The sequence below is a fragment of the Eubalaena glacialis genome, chromosome 6 (assembly GCF_028564815.1).
Source record: "Eubalaena glacialis isolate mEubGla1 chromosome 6, mEubGla1.1.hap2.+ XY, whole genome shotgun sequence".
Classification (NCBI taxonomy): Eukaryota; Metazoa; Chordata; class Mammalia; order Artiodactyla; family Balaenidae; genus Eubalaena; species Eubalaena glacialis.
Window position 1 is genome coordinate 19,120,769 of NC_083721.1, and position 22,788 is coordinate 19,143,556.

General features: G+C 38.1%; 1 protein-coding gene across 4 annotated transcripts in view; it reads left to right on the forward strand.

The window, feature by feature from the left end:
- APP (amyloid beta precursor protein) overlaps positions 1 to 22,788 on the forward strand; it is a 286,588-nt gene that overhangs the window by 168,532 nt on the left and 95,268 nt on the right. For 2 of the 4 annotated variants that reach the window (XM_061194010.1, XM_061194009.1), the window contains exons 7-8: positions 15,136 to 15,303; positions 17,837 to 17,893. The exons of the other annotated variants lie outside the window; for them this stretch is intronic. In XM_061194010.1, the coding sequence (XP_061049993.1) occupies positions 15,136 to 15,303; positions 17,837 to 17,893 (225 nt within the window). The remainder of the gene's footprint in view (positions 1 to 15,135; positions 15,304 to 17,836; positions 17,894 to 22,788) is intronic. 4 annotated transcript variants of the gene reach the window in all.

Sequence of the window (22,788 nt, forward strand, 5' to 3'; positions counted from 1 at the left end):
GATTGATCAGGGAAGGGTCTATGAAAAAGATGGCATTTGAAGGGGAAGTGGAAGGGCTGGTGGTAGAGCTACCGGTGGATTTTCTTGTAGCCTACTTTAGAGTCAGTAGGAATAACAAAACCAATATGGTGCCTTGGGAGGGTACGTGGCATGCTTGGGAGACAAGGTTAGTCCAGTTTAAACTAGAGCAGGTAAATCTTCCATAAGAGGGTTACAGGAAATTAGGTCGGGCCTACAATATGGAGACCTTTAATGCCAGGCTGGCAAGTATGGGTATTAACTGAGGGTGATCAATTCAGGACCTGCTATGCGGTAAGGATTTTTCTAGTAGAAACAATGAAGAGATTTTGTTTTTATGTTACCGCGATTGAGGGGATGGGTGAACAGGGAGTGACATAATTTATTCAGTATGTGAGAGAATGCCACATAAACTTATGCCTGTATTCCAAACCAAGACAGAACTCTCTTGAGATAATATGGTCTTGTTACATTCTGAATAAATCCAGTTCTTTTTGCTTCAGTTTTTCTCTACACATTCTGAATAAGTCCAGTTCTTTTTGCTTCAGTTTTTCTCTACACATTCTGAATAAGTCCAGTTCTTTTTGCTTCAGTTTTTCTCTACATGTAGCATTATTAGGTATTAAGAGAGAACATAGAGGGACATATATGTTTTGGTATTTTTGTAGAAAGACAAAGGCACGTAAAAGAGAATTTAGAAAAAAATCTCCAGGCTAAAGATTAAAAAAATAAAAGAAACTAGCCTTAAAAGATAAGTTAATAATGCTGATGTCAAGAAGAACATTAAAAGTGACCTACGAAAGCAAATACCTGATCATTTAGAGGTACCAACTGTTATTGCTAGAGATAGAAGAGGCTTTACTGGGAATCCATGCATCCATCTAAGACTCCTGAAATGGACAAAAGCTATGATTGAAGCAAGTCTTTCTGGGAAAGGAGACCTAAGAGGAGAAACATGTTGTGGTATATTGCATCCATGTCAGAGAGTTTTCTGTGTTCCCAGCTAATTCTGATAAAGGAGTAGAAGAAGTTCTGATAAAGGAGTAGTAGAAGATGGTAGCATTAAAGCGACCAGTCATCTAGAGCCCTTTCCCTCCACACCATGGGTGTAGGAGGTAAGTTACAGCTCTTCCCTGATGAAGAACAATGTCAATGCCAATAGGTGATTGCTAACTTTGTAAAACTCTAATCATGAGTAGCCTGCTCCTGTGCTGAGAATAAAAGTTGGAAATGACTTGCAAAGCAGAGAGATTGAAAAGAGGCTTACCCTCTAGTGTCCAGTGTTAATGTTTCAGTGCCCGAGAGAAAATGTGATTTACAACCATACTTAATAATGAACATTCTTCATTACCAACATACTGCCACTGATAGGAGTCTTCCATGTGCTTCATAAAAAAACTCAATAGTTTTGTAACCCATTAAAATTTGAAAGAAATAGGCAGAGGGAAGAAAAATATAGGACATTTCAGCATGCCATATTGTGTCAGAATCATTGATACCAAAGTAGAAGATGTCAGTTCTGACTATGTTACTGATTCCAGAAGAGAAAGATTGGATCTGTTGTTTTGACCTAGTGGAATAAGCCAATACCAATTTGAGTACAATAATAGTATATTTAGACACTTGCTCCTAATTTTCTGTGTTTTGAGAAGGGATTGCACTTCCTAAACCTAAGACATCAAGGTAATCTGTGACTCAATCGTGAATTTTAAACTCCGATTAAACATGAGTATTGTAATAAATGACATAGTCTGTGAGTTAAGCTAGCCAGTTTTGTCCATCCAGAGTAACACTGTTTTTTCCCGTATGTTCATTGATTCAGCAAATACATATTCATTTCACCTCTGCTGATGGCTCAGCACTTTGCTGCTGTGGAAGGTGTGATGAGGAGTTGGCTGTTACCGTATTGTGGCAGGTCAGCCTGGAATTTCTTGTGTTTGCACAACTCCCCTTGCCCTTTAGGGCAGTGATTTTATCTGTTAATCCTTGATTAGTTTGTGCTGACTGGTAGAAATTTTACTTGCCCATTTAAAGCCAAGGCAACTAAAGCTGAGAGAAATTTTTTAAAAATTGTCCACGGTCACAAAGCTGGTAAGTGGTGAAGCCACGATTTGAACCCAGATGGACCAGAGTATTTCTGCCACCCTAATGTCAATTTTTTCTTTTTCCTTTTATATTTAAATACATACTAGTTCAGTTTCACCTGTGTTCCCTTGTAAATGTGTATTCCTTTGCTATAGCATATATTCATCTTACTATTATTTCACTCTGAGCAGTTCCTACATTTTAGAATTCTTATTTAAATAATAATGATATTATTATTATTTCAAGCTATGGCCATGGCCCATATATCGGCAAACTATGGCCATGGGCTGAAAATGGGCTGTCACCTATTTTCTAATCAAAAGGTTTTATTGGACACAACCAATCCCATTTGTTTACATATTATCGATGGCTGCTTTCACGCTACGGAGGTGAAGTTGAGTAGTTGCAAAAGACACCATGTGGCCTGCAAAGCTGAAAATATTTACTTTTCAAGCCTTTATAGGAAACCTCTGATACTGATCATTAGAAACATTCTAAGAAGTTTTTATATTTCAGATTTTACCATACCAAGTAAATTTCATTAAGGTAGTTTTCATATGGTTAGAGACAGACTAGTAAAGTGTTAAAAAGAGAATTTTTAATAGTTTTTTGGCTTTGGGCCAGTTACATAACCTTGGTAAGTCTGTTTTTTTCATGTGTGTTTGATAGATGCTGATATGATGTTGCATGTTTTTTATATGAATTACTTTAGATGATTCCTGTTAAGTATTTACCATATAATGCCTGGCACATTCTAAGTGTTCAGTTCGTTTTACAAGGACAGGCTGCTCAGAGTCAAATCCTGGCTTTACAACCTACTAACTTAGTATATTTGTATCAGTGAAATAACCTTTATGCCTCATTGCTTCCCTGTTGAAAATGGGATTTAATAACACCTACCTAATTTTAACCATGTTGTGAGCCATATATGAAGTAATCCACAGGAAACACTTGGCACTGTTCCTGCTGGACAGTAAGTGCTCAATTAACCTAAGCTACTATAGTTGCCCTGGTTATACACATCATTCTGAGCCTCCAGAGAACTAATGTTTACTACTAATTAGGAATGCCAAAGGTAAGCCAACAGACTGTCTTTTTTAATTATAAAAAGCATAAATGTGATGTATCCATTTCTACTGGTATCATAGAGCTGATATTTATGGACATATGTTAAGGAAAAAACCAGCTTAAACTTGGTTTCTTGATTGAAATATCTTTTTGTGAATATATTGTATATTTAAATATCTGCAGTTAAATTTCATATCTGGCTGAAAATTGAACCAAGGTAGTATTAAATGCCACTGCATTTCAAGATGGAGTTTCATTTCTTGAGGGTATTTTAAACCTCTTGGAAGTTCATCTATTAAATGGACAGAGACACCGAGAGAGGTGGCACTTGAAGCATACCATATGATGATGAAGTTCAAAAGTTTGATCTAAATGTTGCTTGCCTTGGGCAGGGTGACTGACCTCACAGAATTAAATTATTGTTCTTCTCCCTTTGGTTACCATTAATCTTTAAGAAGCATCATGTGATTTGTTGCTGTACATTCCACCAACGTGGACCAGGCACTCCTAGGTACTGGGCGTTGCACCGGTTCCTGAGGGCACAGGGATATGAAGAGGGTGGTTCACTCAGGTTGCTTCCAGACATAGCTGTACACTCAGTCTTGGGGAGAAATCAGTCTCTCTGACCTGTCTGGGGAAGAACTGTGGCACACAGGGAAAGGAAAGTGCTCATCCAGGGACAGAAGTTTCCACTAAGCATTGCCGAGAAGTTGTCGTTTGAGTGATTTTTAAAGGAGAATAGGGATTTGCCAGTTAATGGAGCACCAAATAGAACGAATCCGAGAAGTGCCATAAATAAATCAGAACAGCTTGCATTGATCCTCAAAGGCAGAGCAAACAGAGCTTAGCTTAATTCTTACGTCTCTGGTGTGACCTGTCTGTAATGAATGTGCCTCTTGCAAGGTATCCCATAATTCACAAATAGGATCCTTGCTTATCATTCATATTTAACTTTTCACAAAGTTTGGAGAAAACTGTGAGCTTGACTTGCTGCAAGCATGGAAGTGTACTCACATACTTTTGTTGGGTGCCTCATAGGAGCGCACTGGCCCAAAATGAAAATTAAGCTCCATTTTGGGCTTGGGAACAGGGCAAAGGGATAATGGCTGCTCCCTTTTGAGGAAGTCTTTACCTCTCTGTGTTATGACCACAGGCAAGTAAGATCCACTCCTGTTCCTGGACCAGAATGTAGCATCCTTTCTAATGACTTTGAGAGAACTAGTATCAACACTGGGCATAGATGTGACAGGTGGCAGCCTTATTATTTTGTGCCCCATGGCACCACAGCCATTGATTTTGAGCTGTTTGATATACGCTTTGGTAGAGGCAGAGTGAAACGTGGCATTAACAAGCTTCTTTCCATGTCATTTAATGGTCCCAATTTAGAAAGCCCACTCAAATCGTTTGCTTAAAATGCGAGAGTGAGAAACAGAGCCATAGAAAAAACTGTGTGTGGTGTGTATATATATATAATTTTCTGTTTTTAGTAACAAGTTTATTGAAATATAGGTTGCATACCATGGAGTAGAGAAGTCAATGGTTTAGTATATTCACAAAGATCTGCATTGCCACCTAGAAAATTATATTTTTGAACTTAATTTTGTTTGAAATTTTACATGGCTAGTAGTGCTTAGTTAGTTTTACCTTCTACACTTTTATTTGTGTCAAGATTCTTTAATTCAATGTTAGAAAAGGAAATAATCAGCTAAAGGTATTTTAATACAATTATGTCTAAATTTATTAAAAGTAAAAATAAAATTTCCAGCCCAATTCAATTAAAGTCCAGAAACCAGGTTTTTAAAAATTCTAGTCTTTTTTATGCTTTTCCCCAAATCAGTTGCTGTTCAAAAAAATATGCAAATGTTGACAATTGTATGTATTTCCACAACACAGAGTTTGCAATTAAGAAAAACATCAAACCTAGTAAAAGAAATCCAGCAAATGGAAGAACAGTTCATTTAAACATGCATGTCATTTTCAGCTAATTTTTAGCTAATCCATATGTCCGATTGAGTAGGGGCTCTGATTCCTTGGGCAGGTAACAGTTGTGTGTCTTAATGGAAATATTTAGTTGCCTTGTAGAAAAATGCTTTCTGGAGTTTTTAAGCAAGGTGAATTTCAACCTAAACACCTTTTTCTCTCAGCCTTGGATCATTTTGCCCCCCTAAAAACTTATCACCTCTTCCAACATCTGACCTTTTGGGATTCTGTTAGTGGAAGAGTAAGAAGTCAGGAGGAAGCAAGACTGAACGAATCTCATACAAAAATGATGTTCAGTGGTATATCTGTACAACGGAATATTAGTCAGCCACAAAAAAGAATGAAATAATGCCATTTGCAGCAACATGGATGGCCCTAGAGATTGTCATACTAAGTGAAATAAATGAGACAAAGACAAATATCATATCACCTATATGTGGAATCTAAAAAAAAGATAGAAATGAACTTATATACAAAACAGAAACAGACTCACAGACATAGAAAGCAAACTTACCGCTACCAAAGGCAAAAGGCGGGAGTGGGGATAAATTAGGAGTTTGAGATTAACATATACACACTACATACATAAAATGGATAACCAATAAGGACATACTGTATAGCACAGGGAACTCTACTCAATATTTTGCAATAACTATAAGGGAAAAGAATCTGAAAAAAATAGATATATATATGTATGTATAACTGAGTCACTTTGCTGTACACCTGAGACTAACACAGCATTGTAAATCAGCTACACTTGAATAAAAACACATTTTTTAAACGATGTTCAGGAAAACCCCTTGGCCTTCAAGACAGCAGTGCAAATTTTCAAAACTAGGAGACTCTTGAAACAGTAAAAGGAGTTTAGAATAGTTCACTTTGTTAAAAGTGCACTATATTGAGTGAATAGTGCTAAGACAGTTCCAGTGTTAACTGTGAGGGTGGGGTTGTCTCTGTCCCTTAAATTTACTTATGTTCTTGTTGGGTATAATTTCAGAGAACAGAATATGGACAGGAATTTCATGCTGCTTGCATGTGACTTTAAGTTCCTGATGTTTCGTGATAGAAGAAACGAACAACCTTGTTGGCTAACTCTTATGATTCTATCTCTTCTGGAGTTTCATAGCATTTGTTACCCAGGATTTCTGACGTGCTGGTGACTGCTGCACAGTAGCTTTGGTCGAGTGATTGGGCGAAATTACAAAAACGCAGCATGAATCCTGGTGTTTACTTGGACTATGGCAGGGTTCCTTGACCTCAGCATTATCGATGTTTTAAGCTGGACAATTCTCTGTTGTGGGGACTGTCCTGTCCATTGTAGGATGTTTTGCAGGATCCCTGGCTCTACCCACTAGATGTCTGTAGCACCCCCCAGGTGTGACGACCAAAAACGTCTTTAGTCATTGATGCGTGTCCCTTGGGAGGGGATAGGGGGCAGGATCTCTCTGGTTGCAAACCACTGGGCTATGACATTGAGGTCGACAGTGATATCTGGCTTTAAATATAGAAGCAGAGAAATACCCCTACAATACTGTCTCGTGTTACTGTCAGTCGTAACACCTCATTCCATGCTTTGCACATTGTAGGTAGCAGTGAACATTTTTTTTATTTGAGAAGAAAAAGTAAAACAAAACATATGCTAAAAAAGTTGATAAGTACTCATTTAGTAAGATTCAGAACAGATATTTGATGTGTCATGTACAATCTCATAGTTTATATTTACAGACAAATCAACATACAGTTATTATTTTTAAAATATTACATATGCAGGGGGCTTCCCTGGTGGCGCAGTGGTTGAGAGTCTGCCTGCCAATGCATGGGACACGGGTTCGAGCCCTGGTCTGGGAGGATCCCACATGCCGGGGAGCAACTAGGCCCGTGCGCCACAACTACTGAGCCTGCGCCTCTGGAGCCTGAGCTCCACAACAAGAGAGGCCGCGATAGTGAGATGCCCGCGCACCGCGATGAAGAGTGGCCCCCTGCTTGCCACAACTAGAGAAAGCCCTCGCACAGAAACGAAGACCCAACACAGCCAAAAATAAATAAATAAATAAAATAAAATAAGGTACCGCTTACTTTAAAAAAAAAAAAAATATTACGTATGCATATTTGCCATGTAGGCAATGAGAGATAGAGGAAAACTGCCTTCCGGGTTTCGTTTTTTATTCTTCCACAAGAAATTCACTCTCGCCTGGTCCCTTGTCATAAAATAGCAAATGGTGGTTACCATCCATAGAGCAAGCAGGGATACTGCTGTTTTCAGCTGGAAGCCACCCATTCTTTTCTGCTGGGTACCATGACAGGGACGAGTTTAACATGGTGAGGCGGACATGCTTGGTGAACCCCAGAAAAGGACCATCTTTCCAATCCTTGACTCTCATATCTAGAAACATCGTTTTCTTGCGGTAACAGAAATGCCATGTAATTCTTTCTTACAGAGAAGTGCTGCAAAGGAAGCAAATTCCAAGCTCAGTGATCTATCCTCGATCTTATGTCAGCTTTCTTAATTATTTTTCCCCAATAAAAATAAAAGCTTTGATATTTCTAATGTTCTGACAAGTTACAAGAACAATATCACTTAAATTTGGGTTTCTGAGAAGTCTGAGTTTTCATAGACTTAAATATGAGTAAGAAAAATATTGTGTTGGTGTTAAATTTAAGGCAGAAGTATCAAAGCTGCTTTGATTTTGCATGAGACAGCACTTCAGAGTAAAAGAAATATGTATAGATAATCTCTTAAAATTAAGATTTTGGTATAGGTATACATTTGAATCTTTCAGCTCTATTAAAATATGTTGTACCCCTCATTTCCCAAATATGTGTACCTTCTTTTAATAAGCTAAAACCTATGCAACTTTTTACTAATCTTTTCCCGCTGGTCTTTTTAGAAAGTGGTTGAATCTTATATATAGATACATACTTTTGACGTTTTAACTGCATGTAAAAGATGTGGTTGATCATGGTGCTTCTCGAACATTAATGCCCATACAAGGGACCTGAAGTGCTTCCTAAACACAGATTCTAAGACAGTAGGTCTGGGGTAGGTCCTGAGTCCCAGGTGATGCGGATCCTACTGGTCCACTGGCTGGCTACACTTTGAGGAATGGTCTCTAGTAGCATTACCTGCCCCGATACTGTGCAGATTTAGATTGAGACAGAGTAAGAAACTGAAAAGGAAAATTATTCTTATTTATGGTGGTGAAACCATCATTATCTATGGTGTCATTGCTCTTACTATAGTATCAAACGTCACCAAGTATGAGAGAATCCTGATAGGTCTACTTACTGAGTAATGTCGTTAAAACTCAACTCTCACGACTGAGCAAATTAGAAAACCCTTACAATTTCCCGAACTATATAACTAGTTTCGCCCGTGCCCCTATTTCCTCTCATAGATATGGTATAGCTGACTCCTGCTAGCCTGTAAAAGCTGATTATTCAAGTATTGAGGAATTTTGTGAGCCACTACCATTGGTAGCTTGAAATACCAATGGTGGGAGTATTTACACCATGGAAGTCGACAAACAGTATAAATCAGAGAGTTTTATTTTTGTGGTTTTCCGGACACAGTCAGATTTCCCAGCATACCTCACCTATCAGTCAAGAAGAAAAATCTCTTCCTCTTATTTCCAGCAAAGGACATGATATCTTGTCTTATCAGAGTTTAGAGCTTCTTGTAATATTGTGTTGTGCTTCAGACTAACCACACAGCTTGATGACAAATAAGTTTATTCCTGTAACAAACAGAAAACAAAGGTATTAGGAAAAATAGCAGTGCCCTTTCGTGAATGCTCACCAGCATCACCAACACAAGAGTATGGTTAGTCTAAACACTTTACAAGTACTTTTTCAGGTGGCGTTTTTATAAGTAATCTTTCATCATTGAGAGAAGTGAGAATCGGGCCAGGTGTAACTCGAATGACACATGTACTGGATAGCCTTAGAGAATCAGCACAATTCAGTAAAAGGCAAGCCAACTGCAGATATCTTCTAGAGACTTCCGTGACAAATTAGCACCCGTCATTTCATTCTGAGTCAGTGATTTCATTACCATGCACAGCTGTTCCCATCATTTGTTTATATATTTCAACCCATATTTGGGGCTTAAGTGAGATTTGTCATAAGACTTTAGTTCAAATTTGCTTGCCTAATTTTACATGCCTCTATTTAGTAAAATAGGATTAGTAGGTAATAAATATCTGATCACTATTGTTCAATTAGGGGAATTTTCTATTGGACATGTGTTTTTTATTACTGTTTGCTATTATTTGCAAGCACATTATAAATACTCTTACCCATTAAAAGTACATGCATCTATTGTTGCAAAAAATACATTCTTAAAAAATAACTGGTTTTCTAGCATGTTGGAATGATTTAATCAGGCTGAAAAGTGAAGTTGTTATAAAATGGCATTGAGATCAGCCATTTTCATTATTAACAGATTGAATGATTAGGCAGGTAAATCAACATTTATTTTAAATATTAAAGATAAGCATATTTAGTAGGTTTCTATACTTCTGTCATTGTTTTCATTTTATTTTACTGTTAATATTAAACAAGTGATTTGTCACAAGACCAAATCATATTTGTCTTCATACATTTGCCCTTTCTACTCTAGTTTAAAACTACGAGATACGTCATTTTTAACTTAAATGAACCTTAATTGTGTACATATTCTTGTATCATAGGAGGAATTATGCTACTTTTTTTGTTTTTTTAAACAATATCAGAATATATAATTCCTAGGTTTCTATAAGTAACTCTCTAGTTTGATTGGTTTGATTATTCAAGTGGTTACTTTCTCAAAATTTGTAAATTTAAACTTTATGCATTCCATATAATGCATGGTTTTATTTCACATACATTCCTATAGTCTTAGAATAATTGAAATTCAGTTATTTAAATGAAATAATAATAATAAAAAGCTTTACATTATGAGATTATTCTTTAGTTAGTGCTTTATTTAAAGCTATTACTTGCTACTCTGTTAGCCCTGCTTTTTAAGAAGGCATTATAATAACTGTACTCTTGAAAATGGGGATTTTCTCCTTATCCTAGTTGCCACTTTCACAGCTGTCTTTATGTTGAATTTTTTTTTTAAGTGTAAAATTAGCTTTCTAAATTTGGTTGTCCAAAAAGAATTTTGCTCCAATTTGACATCTATTCAGAGTTAATTTTTTGTGGTTAAGCATCACATTTTGAACAGTGAATTGCATAATCATTTTATATAATGTAGGAAATATTATATATTTTAATAAAATATTAATATTAATATTTTAATAAAATACTAAATATTGTATCCATATTAAATACTATATTTGTATACTATTGATTTTTAGATAATGGAATTTAGTGTTGAAACCAGCACAAATCTCAGCAAGGACCTACCTTAAAAGATATAAAATGCTTAATGCTTTTTTTTTTAAGCGCATGAACACTTTCATACTGTTGTGTGTACACTAGCATTTCAGTTTATTAAATGGTCTTTGTCTTGAAAGGTGAATAGAGCTGTTATAAAAGAAGAGATAAGCCTTCCTTGCCAGAAGAATTCAGCTAGGTGAATATTAGGAAACCTATTTGTGATCTTAAAAGTCTAAGAATTAAATATGAATAAGCAAAGATCATAGTTCCTTAGATGTTTAAGTCTTGCCTGTGTTTCTATCTAACTTGAAACATTTCTCTTTGAGAAGTATCCCTACTTCAATTCTGGGCAAATTTTCTCCTTCATTATTATATGTAACATTTACTTTGAATAGAAACAAAGGTGGATTGGAATTCAAAAAATAAAGTTAGCAAATAATTTTTAAATGTTCATCTTTTCATTTATTATTTTAGATTTTGAGAAGAGAATGAAGATGAGAAAAGGAAGCTGCAGTTTTAATTTTCAGATGAATTCTGTTTGAAGTTACAATTATATAAGGTCTAATTTTACATGCTCTACATTTAGTGGATGATTTTGTAAATAATTTTGCACTGGCTGATTATAGTAATGAATATGAAACATGTTTTTCACTGAATTTTTTCAGTGTTTCCGAAAGATTAGGAAGGAAAAAGTTTCTCTATTCAGAAAAATAATAATGTAAACATAAGCATTTAAAATGTCTTGAAAAAATAATAAAATGTCTCGAGATTTCTTTTTCTCTGAATCTAGTCATGGAGCTTTCAAATTATATATTTCAGGCTTAATTCTTTAAAATTGTTTTACTTTGTTAGGATCTTGATTGGATAGATTTCCCGGTAATTTCTCAGTGCTAGAAAGGAATTTAAAGGAATGTTTCTCAAACTGAAATTTGTAGCCCTTCAGGGAAATTACTCTGAAACGATAAATGATGCAGGGAAATAGACAAGATAGAATTCCAAGGCAAACTGAACTACCAACGTTCCTCTTATATGTTTCTTAATGTGAGATTTTTCTCTTTTACATTTTCTGCAGATAATTGTAGATTTACATGCAGTGAAGGAATTAATAGAAAGATATCCTGAATAGTCTTCACCCAGTTTTCCCCAGTTATAGCATAATATCACAGCTATGAACTTGACATTGACCGCTTAACACTTCTTCAGCCCAAGTGTGTGCTCCTCCTTCCCACTCTCTTGGGAGAGTCGTTGGCCATCTCCTTTATACTTATTAATACCGTGTGTAAAGGCATTAACATAATACTTCCCCAGTGCTGACCCCATGACTACCCCTCACCCTCTCCCACACTAATGAAAGGTTCTCTTTTCAATTACATGGACCATGCTTTTGTAAAGAGAAGGGTTAGAGAAAAGGTCAGAGAGATCAAACACTTGTGTGCTCTACAGTAGAGTAGAAATACAGTTATGAGCGAGAGATGAAAAGTGATCCATCCCACTCAAGAATTCCCTCTGAAATCAGCTTTACTGCTCTAGGACGTTGATGTTCTAGTCATTGCCAGAAAGAAAGTGCTAGGAAAGGCGAGGTTGATGGCTGATCAGCAATGCTGATCATTGGAGGGTTGACAATGAGATACCCTTTATCACTTGTCCGTGCTTGCTCTGGTACAGAGCATCTGGTGCACAATCCTCCATGTCAGCAGATCAGAGGTTCCAAAGTGACAGGTGCATTCTCACTCCTGTTCCGCTAGGCTCACATGTGTCTGTTGCTCCATATATCATATATTTGACATTTGATTATCATATGCTATCATACCAACTCCTGACCACGTTATCTCCAGTATCCTCTCGTATGTGAGTACCGTGGGATTGATTCTGATTCCCCACTATGTCCACACACACCAAAGTCATGAAAGTATTTGGGCCCATTTAAAGTCAGGAGTGCCAACAAGCCATGATAATGTCAGGGAGAACCAACAAAATGCTCCAAATGGAGATTATTTGCCTTTAGGGATTGATGAGTCAAGGGTCTTATAACTGGAAACTCCAGCAAGAATTGTAGGCTCCTCAGGTAGTTTATTTCTTTTATTTGCTTAGTTGACATATAAATGAATTTTGAGTCCTGAATGCTTTTTCTTCTTGACTGGGGCTCTACCAATTAGCTGTAACAGAGAGTTTCATAGCCATTTAGAATGAGGCAGAAGAAAAACAAAAATGAATGAAATAAAAATGAATGTTTCACCCGTAGTATAGGAAAATGACAATATATTGTAACATCACCTGGGTTCTAGACCCGGAAGTTTTTCTTTCGTGAAAAGTAAGAAATCGTATCAGGTCACATACAAGGGCAGATATCTATCATGGATTAACTCCTTTGAGATCCCGTTACTTAACTTGCACCCACCCAAAATTCTACCAGTTTTATTCAGTACATTGGATGTAGCATAAAGACGTATTCTGCCCCTGCACAGCTGTGATGTATAAATGGACCTGTGGCAGGCAAGTATCAGAAGATACGTATTTGGTGCTGTAAGAGGTATAAAACGTGAGGAGCAGCATGAATTGTTGAGACACAGTGAGGTTTGTTGCCCACCCTCCTGTGACTTAGGTTCGTGTTTCTGTGCCTCTCTTTGTAGCAGAAGCCACTTGCAACTTCAGTCTGACTTCAACCACAGTGTAGGCTCAGAAGACACGGTTGCCTGGCAGTCTTTTTGGAATTGGTACAAGGATGAGTATCATTATGTGTTAGAAACAGGAAAGCACATCACATGAACATGTACAGATTGGTGAGGGAGGTATAGAAAAGGAGGGTAAAGCCAACCTGTACATGTTTCTTACAACAGAGAGAGAGAGAAAGAGAGAGAGAAGATAACATCCAGGAGTGGAGACAACTGATAGCTGTGGTTTGCAGGGACCCCACATGTGGGCACGCATGGTTTCTAGCTCTGCCGCCCAGAAGCTGCTTTGTCAGTATCTCAGAGGTGATCAGACCCCCCTACACACACACCAAAACTAACTTAATCCTTTGTAAGTTAGAATACTAGTCGTTTAATCTGGGGAATAAATCAAATTACCAGCTGGATGGGATACTGTGTCAACAGTTTGGCAGATTTTTATCATACAGGAAAATTCCATAAAGAAAACTAACTAGAAACACATCATGGCTTGGCAAGCATGGACTTTGAAAGTAACTATCAAATGAGATGACCAGAATGATGGGTGATGTTGAGCTTGATGCTCTTGGAACCAGTTGTTTCCATCCTAAAACCAACCAAAGAGAGCCAGAGTCATCTTAGACCTCTATTACACGGGACACTTCTCCTGCAGAGAGCTTGACACTCGCCTTCTGGGCTCAGGGCTGACTGTCCCTCCCTACTCTGTTGACATCATCATGATGGCAGCAGCTTCTGGTTTTGCCATCACCTCTTTACCTTGAGTGGAAAGAACAATGAGTGGTATGTGTAGAGAAAAGCAAAACAGTAGTTCCTTTTATGTCAACATTGTGGATCTTTGTCTTTGAGTGATTGATTGATGAGACTCTTCCTAGAGCAGTCTGTTGAATACTCCTAATGGGAAGCTCTGAGTTATGCATGGATTTTTGTCTTTTAGAAGAAGGATGCTTTTCCCTGGCATGTTAGCAAAACTAAGAATAAGCAAGACATCTGAGCGTGCTGAGGTATCAGAGGGATCTCTATAAGCCTAGCTAGGGTGGGACGCAAACCGAGTAGGAAAATCGTTTTGACTTCTAACAAACATGGAATATACATGGGAGGTAGAGTTCTAATTCTAATTGCAATAACTTTACGAATGGAATCCTACAGGTTGCTACACTTTCAGTCAATCAGGGATTATGAACCTGATTTTGGTGAGGGTGGCAAGGCATGTTGACAGGTAAGCTGTGTTATAATGTAAAACAATGTATGGTATGTATTAACAAATGGGAGTTGTTTGACTGTGTTTTGTTATTTGAAACATTTTTGGCCAAGGGACAGACCAATATTCAAAGAAAAATTTGTCTTTAATTAGAGTTAACGTAATCGACTTGAAGTCACTTTCACAGGTTTTATGTATGTTTTCAAATACAGTCAGTGGACAGACTGGGTCTCTCTGAAAACTGGATCACATTCAGAATATGTACAATTAGTTTATACTTTAAGTCAAGGCAGTCATTTATTCAAGGAAAACAATCAGGTGTTTGTGAGGGGTTAAACTTTTCGCATCATAACCAGACATAATCCTTTTACCTTTAAAGTTGCCTTGAAATTATTTAAAAGAGAAGTTTATTTTTTATAGGGAAGAAATATTTTGATGTGCGCACATCTTCAGGCATTTAATATTAACCTGAAAGCACCGAAAAGGTCTGTTCACCTCTAGCTGGAATCCTTTTATTACTACTGAGAGCTACACTCATTAAACCAGACGAGCATGCACTGCTTTGTTGCAGAAGTAATTCTAAAGTCCTGGTAGATAATTAAATTCCTCAGTACATGTCTGGCAGCTGCTGCTGGATAAACCCAGCCCAATTACCACTGGGAGGCCTAACGCGTTAAGAATAGTGAACATGTGTACATGAACAGCCAGCCGTACCTTTTCATGCTAAATGTGGTTCCCCACATCTCCTCTGATTAGAGGTGTGCTCTGAACAAGCCGAGACGGGGCCATGCCGAGCAATGATCTCCCGCTGGTACTTTGATGTGACCGAAGGGAAGTGCGCCCCGTTCTTTTACGGCGGATGTGGCGGCAACCGAAACAACTTTGACACAGAGGAGTACTGCATGGCCGTGTGTGGCAGCGTCAGTAAGTGGACCTTCCTCCAGCCTGGCCACCTTTTCATCCTTCTCGCCACTGACTCTGCTCTTTATAACAGACTGGTTTTCCTGGTTCTCGGGAATGGGTCTGTTGCTACCACTAACCACGTTTCTGTCAATGTCTCTAATTGCCGGGCATCTCCTCCAGGACGTTCAGTCATGAGCACACATCTCCGTCTTTCTCTAATAAAGCATGGCCGTGGATGTGTTCCTGTACTAGCTGTGGTGCATCCGTCTTGCGGTCTCGAGGGACTTTTGAGGGCTTCCCTTTAAGCCAAGCTGGAGTTGCTGTTTTGTCTTCTCAGCTGTTTCTGCAAATGTATACTTACGTGTTTGTCCGTGTACCTCTGTGTTCGGGCCTCTGCATGTGCACTCCACGTGCAAATAAGGGTTACCACCGGAAGCCTGGCTGATGACGCTTCCGTGCCACTGGCAAGACGTACTGCCGTGATGAGTATCATTTCATAACACGAGACGTTTATTGTGGTGGCGAGGGAATGGGCTTGAGCTGAGCACCTGCACTTCAGATGCCAGAGGATAGAAATGCCCCGGTGGCACCTGAGCTCACACAGGGACGTTTGCAATGGCGAGTTTTCGTGTCTTATCTTGGAATGGACAGAAGAAAACTCCTCACTTAGCGTTAGAAGCCTTCAGTGACTAAGGCTCAGGGAATATAATTTTCCAAGCCTTTTTTTCTTCCACTTTAAGTTTTTCATAACTCAGGGGGAATAAATAAATGAAGTCATGATGACTTAAATGCAAGTTGAAACTATTTCCACAGAGATAGTTCTCCAGAGGTAACACACCAAACATTTGGGACCTCTGTTCTTCTTAACAGCCTTTCACATTAAATCCCCTATCTATCTATCTATCTATCTATCTATCTATCTATCTATCTATCTATCTATCTATCTATCTGCCTACCTGTCTATCTATCTACCTGCCTACCTATGTATCTATCTATCTATTCCACTAGAAGGAAGTGTGATCTACTCAAGGAATAGTTACTCAACTTGATAAATTAAAGGTTAAACTCAATAATTACGCGTTTCTCTTTTTGAGAGACTCCTGCCTATTTCCCATTGTTCTGGTGAGAGTGACAGCCACCATTTCCTGCCTAGGATTCCCAGGGATTATATAAATTGTTTCCCAGTGTAATCATAAGATTAAGCTAAACAACAAAGGGTCTGCAATATCAACGCCTTCTACTGTGAAGCCCAGTATCTAAGTGGAATCTACTGGAAAAGTTCCTGTTGGTCTCTTGGGTGAGAGATGACTCCCCTTCTACCCTGTGTGAGAACAGGTTTAGGAACTGGTAACCCCAAGGGCTTCTTTTCTGGCTCTGACAGGAAGATTGTGGCTTCCAGCTCAAAAGACTCCTTTCTTGAGTTTCAAACAAAAATGTTAATTAGGTCGGGTAACTTGGAGGACAGTGGTGGATTCTGTTGCCTGGAGCCTCTTAAACAAAGGGCTTTAGTTATAATGATTCTCGCTGGTTTCGCTGCTGGGGGAGATTTCCTGGCAGATTTCCAACTTTTTTCTCCCTTTCCCTGGGGTGGATTTATGTTTTGAAATATAAATATGTATGTGTGGGTATGTATACAAATATATACATATATATAATAAGAAAGAGGGTTTTAAAAGTTATTAGCAGTGATGAATTTGCATCAAGAATTAGAAATTATCAGGAATTCCCTGGCGGTCCAGTGGTTAGGCCGCAGCGCTTCCACTGCAGGGGGCGCAGGTTCAATCCCTAGTCAGAGAACTAAGATCCTGCATGCCCCGCAGTGCCGCCAAAAAAAAAAAAAATTAAAAATGATCCTCCGCCCCCCCCAAAAAATCTCACTATTACCCTCACTGCTCATCCTCTCCATTTGATTAGTTTGATTTGACTCAGACTGGGAGCAAGAGCCATGGGCACCACAGGTCTCTGGAGGTGCTCTGGATGGCACACCCTTTGCCAAGAAATTTGCAAAAGATAGATGCTCCCAACAAAGGTGTAATGGACAAACAGTCAGTACTTAGTTTCAGGGGAGGTGGGTTATAGAATAACGTATCCAGAGAGCAAACACGGGAGGCTGAAGGCCAGTTAGAAGAGTGGACAGATGTAAGTGGAGAGTAAAAGCTTCAATCAGTAGCCAGAGCCGACGGCCAGGGCTGCCCTTGGAATGGGTGAAAAGAATAGAGATACCATGAAGATGGGACAGATGGGAATTGGTGATCCTGGCACTAAGGAGGGAGAAGGGAGCAAGAAATCCTTCCACGGGGTACTGGGATGTACTATCAGAGACAGAATATCCACAATCCAAGATGTTTTTGTGGAAAAATATCTTTTGTTTGTGTGTTTACCGTGGTTCCATGCTGGGGCCCAAGCTCAGGATATTTGTTTAGTTTTTGTTTTTAATTCAATGTTTTCATTTTTGTTATTTCCTTTGGTCAGTAGAATTGTGTGAGTGAGTTTCATCCATCATTCCCATGTTTCCATTTTTGTTTTTAGTTATGTTCTCTTATTTTCTCCATAGTGTCCCAAAGTTTACTCAAGACCACCCAGGAACCTCTTCCCCAAGATCCTGTTAAACGTATGTTGTCATTCACTCAAGGGAGGGGAGGAGGGAGGGGTACATTGCATGGCTGGATTGTAGCTCCAGCCTCCTCACCTTTGCATGGTTTTGTGTTTCTTGAACACCTGTCTTTTAACAAAATGTTTATTTCTATTGCCTTGCTTGTAATTGCGTCTAGTTTTGCCAGATAACTTCCACTGTTGGGCTAAGAGCTTTGACTAAGCTTCTTCTATTTCTGATCAGTTTCCTTTTTATTTCATGTGGTTCTATAAAATATTGTATATACAATGTTACTTTGTGTTTTATTTGGCATCAATATTTTATTTCCTAAAGCTCACAAGATGGCACGATTTAGCAAAAAGCCTGTGTGTCTAAGTGACTTGTTTCCCAGAAAAATATTTAATAAGCATGCATTGTACTAACTTTATGGACTAATAACATATGCGAAGGCTTCAGTTGGGTGTGTTTCAAGACAGCTGTTATGCTTTAGGAAGTAAACGGCTGCTTTTAGAAGTCAAGACCTCTCCGTCCCCTCCCTGAAGGCACACTAGTGGGACAGAAGTGCCCATCTTCTGATTTCATCATTAAGATGTAGGGAAAGAGCTTCCTATAAAGAAATATTATATCAACCTACCTTATAATGTCTGTGCATTGTGATGATTTCAGTTGGCCTATCAGTCTAGCTTTGTTTAAAAATGTGTTGTCAAACACACAAATACTCGTGTTGAAATGTGGATTATATCCCAGAATAGATTCCTCCAGCATTAGGTTAGGGATGATATATGCTATGGATGCTTATGGTTGCTGGGGGAAGAGACACAATTTCGGTTGTGGCTTAGGTATAGTGAAAATTAGCATTTATCTATATCATCCTGGAAAAAAAAAACCTAGTCTCACAATTGATGAAGCTAACGATCTTTTCTTAAAAAAGATAAACTATAGTTGAAAGTATGGCAAGTGGGCAGACATAGAAGAACTAAGGAGAACTCTAGATTTTATACTGTGGGCTTGATAGTACATTGAGCTGCATGGCGTGTTACATTTTTACGAGGCATTTTTCATAGATCATTTCTTTTTCTCAAGAATATTTTGAGGCCATTTTCCTCATTTCCTTTGTGCATACGAGAAAATGAGGCTTCAAGAGCTTGGTGACTTGTCCCCAGCCAACAAATGTGGCAGGACCAGGTTTGAAACTTAAATGACATGTGTGGCTATGCCCTGCACTCCAAATGGCCAACTATTTGGTTCTGATATTGTTTTCCCGGTTAGAAAAATTACATTTGAGCTTCAGAAGCACATTTTAAGAATACAGAAAATCATGGGAAGTGGATGACAGATATTAAAAACATTTTTTCCTAAATGCCATGAATACAGCGTGTATCAGTAAATTAAATCTTTTCCACCCTTTTACAAAACAGTCATTATTTTTACTTTGTTTCATTTTATATCATTTGTAAGCATATGAAAGAATTGTCTTTTTCTGTTTTTATTAATTACTGGGAATGAACGTCATCATTCGATAAATTTATTTTCGTGAGGTACTGTACTTGTGTCCTCAGCTCTTCAAAACAGACATTGACAATCTCTTGTAATTTTCTCTTTCCCAGTAATTTTCTCTACTTGTAGTGTGTGTGGGATCATGACACCTTTCCATTATAGGAGGGTGAGGGTGATTTTTGGCAGCTGTATTTTCTTGTCTTCCTACAGAGACTGTTCAATCACAGAAAGTGAAGGGTTTTGCAACGCTAGTCCAAACAGACTAGAGAAAGCATATAATTTCTAGTTATTTATAGCCTGTGCAGCTATGCTCTCTTATTTATAGCAAAGCTGTACATTTGAATTGAAAAAGTCATAGTCATCTGGAGGTCAAATGCAGATAGCAGACTGGCGTGGGAGAAAATGAGCCAAACTGAGAAAGGTAAGCAAGCCCGTTTGATGAGACAGCTGGGGCTTGCCCTTGGCTGCTTTACCAACCTAGGGCTAATCGGAGGACATCTTTTTTCACAAAGGTGGGTGGTCTTCTAGGTTTCTCAGTCTGAGTTGCTTCTGGTGAAATAATGTGAAATGAGCTAGACAAAGCTCTTCAGTTAAACTGATAATAAGATTGCTTGAAAAAAAAAAAGATTGCTTGTGTGGAGAAAATGTGTGATGGTCTGCATTATAAATACAGTAATTTTCCTGTCAAGACTTCTTATTATAATTAGGCACTTCTAGATTTTAAATCTTTGTCATAAAAACTGATTTTGAGCATTGCAATTTTAAGGGACACTTGATTTTTTTGGTTTTGTTATCATAGGTAAGAATCTAAACTACAGGTAGAGAGGGTAGAGACATGAGGCTAAGAGCTTTCATTTTACTCATAAATTTATGGATTTGAGTCCTTTAAAAAAATCCCTTTCCCATTTGGAATTAAAAATCTTATGAAACTTGAGTTGCTTCTGACATGAATTTTGTGTCTGCCCATTTGGGTTAGGATGATACAAAGGTTTCACATTCACTTGGGCCAGTGCAGTATTTGTGAACAATAAAATTACTACAGAAATATTTATTGATAAGTTTATGTTTAAAACGTAAACATCATGAGAGTATGATCTTTTTTCCCCCTAGTGTTCTTCCCATCAGATTGCATCTCCAAAGGCAAACGGATGCTTTTAATCTCAAAGAGCATCATGCCAATTTCAAGTCAGCCAACTGCACCAAGGGGTCTGGCCAAAGAGAATGACCAATGGCTTTGACCCCTTTACCTGCAGTGAGTTGTGGCACTGTGAATAACGTACTGTGTGTCCTTTGAATGGAATGTGCCACCTTAGTCCCAGAGTTGCAGTGTCCTGTCATAATACCAAGGCCATCTAGTCTTTGGGCAGACTTGAACCATTGTTCTTAACTCTACTTGTTCTTCTGATTGTGAAAGAGCGAATATTAGTTCCCGTTAGCACATTCTCTGATACTAATAGAACTCATATTTTTATGAAACTGCCAAGCATTATTAAAAACAATTAAAAGACACGGTGGTGCATTAAATTACATGTCACATCAGTGCCAATACAATCTATTGCATTGACAAGTATGAGAAGCCTCATCTTTTGTATCCAGAAATTGTCAGGATAAAAAGAATGGTTTTTTTTCCACCAAGCTACCATAGTGAAAACCCCTAAGATTGAAAAGAATTGATTTGCTCAGCAAACCAGCATTTAACAAAAAAGAAAAAAAGTTCATTTACTAAGAACAGTAAAAACTGCTCGTTATGTATGTGCTGTGTTCTTTAGCTACAATATTTCCAAAGAAGAGTAACTAGATAGTTAAATAAAAGAGTCGGCAAAAATTTTCTGTAAAAGACCAAAGAGTCAATATTTTAGGTTCCACAGCCCAAATGCTCTCTGTTATAAGTACTCAACTCGTCAGCTGTAGTGTGAAAGCAGCCTCAGACAATAGGTAAATGAATAGATACAGCTGTGTTCCAATAAAACATTATTTACCAAAAGAGACCAGCAGTCCAACCCCTGGTTTAATAAAGCTGTTACTTTTGAGCCTGGGACATGCTGGTACTAAGCTAGGTATTTCAAGGGACACCAGCAAACTAAACCAGATACCCTACTTTCAATAACTTGACAGTTTTATCAATGTGATGAGACTCAAGTATGTGCTGGAATTAAATAACAATATAAACTAAAATGCACAAGTGGAGGGAAACATGGCTGTGGAAGTCTGGAGTAGAATGAAATTGGTTTTATCCTTAAGACCTCCACAGAGGTTAACAGTTCCATGTGGCTTTTACGGCTACAGTTTCTATGAAAGTGGACAATACTGAAGACTTTGACTTTTTGAACTCATCTGTTGAGCATCAAGTGACGGTGGCAGGTCATCCTTTTATGACCCACCATTAATGAAATAGAGCATAGCTCTGACAAATTGACAAAAAACAATAGCTGAAGCTTAAGACATCCTAGATGCCAGTGGTTGTCACCATGGCCTCACATATGGTTTTTAGATTCAGATTTGAAGTCGCTCTTACATTTTGGTGCATTGTGCTAAATAGGATATAGACATTAATAAAAAATAACACCAGCATTGATTCGTTCATGCTCATTTCACATATTTGACAAAATTCCCACATCAGTACATGTCCATAAGACATAAAAAAGAAATGTAGCATGACTAGAGTAAACGCAGCATAGATTACATTCTTATTACCTTACGTCCACAGGATGCATTGATAGTCTGCCAACTATGACTGCACTGACTATAAAATAAGTGTGTTACAAGGGCATGTCAGGGGAAAGTGCCTTTGTTCTTTTTTTTGTAGAGTCTGGTACCACATGTAAGGATCACAGACTATTTTCACATTATAAATGTCTCATCTAACTGGGACTTGATAAATACTTGAGTTTAGAATGCATTAGGGATCTTAGTTATTTTGCAATTAGAGAAATGGAGAGACTTTTTTTCTCTTTTTTAAAGTTGGGGTGTCAGTCTATAAGCTCTGCCATGTGGAGAGATGAAATTTTCGCATCAAATCTTCCTTTACAGGTTTGTATTTCCTGTATATAAATTATCCTCATTGCCACCCATCATATAAAGCACAGCCATTTCATGTGACAGCATTGCCAGCTCTGTATAAAATAGGATTTTCAATGATGAGGCAATGACTGTATGGGTCTTAATTTACTTTTATCTTCTGTTGTCAATGCTATAGAGATAAATTGCCTTTTTGCTGATGAAAGGAGACCAACCAAATTTTCTTGTTAGACTCTAACATTAGTATATTGACTACATGCCATTCATGGCCTCTGTTTAGAGAGGTAGTCATAGTTGTTACTGTTTGAAGATGCGGTTATTTCTCTTTTTGCATCCTGAGCCCGTTACGACCTTAAAATTATATGTCACCCTAGAGATTGAGGAAACAAACGGATATC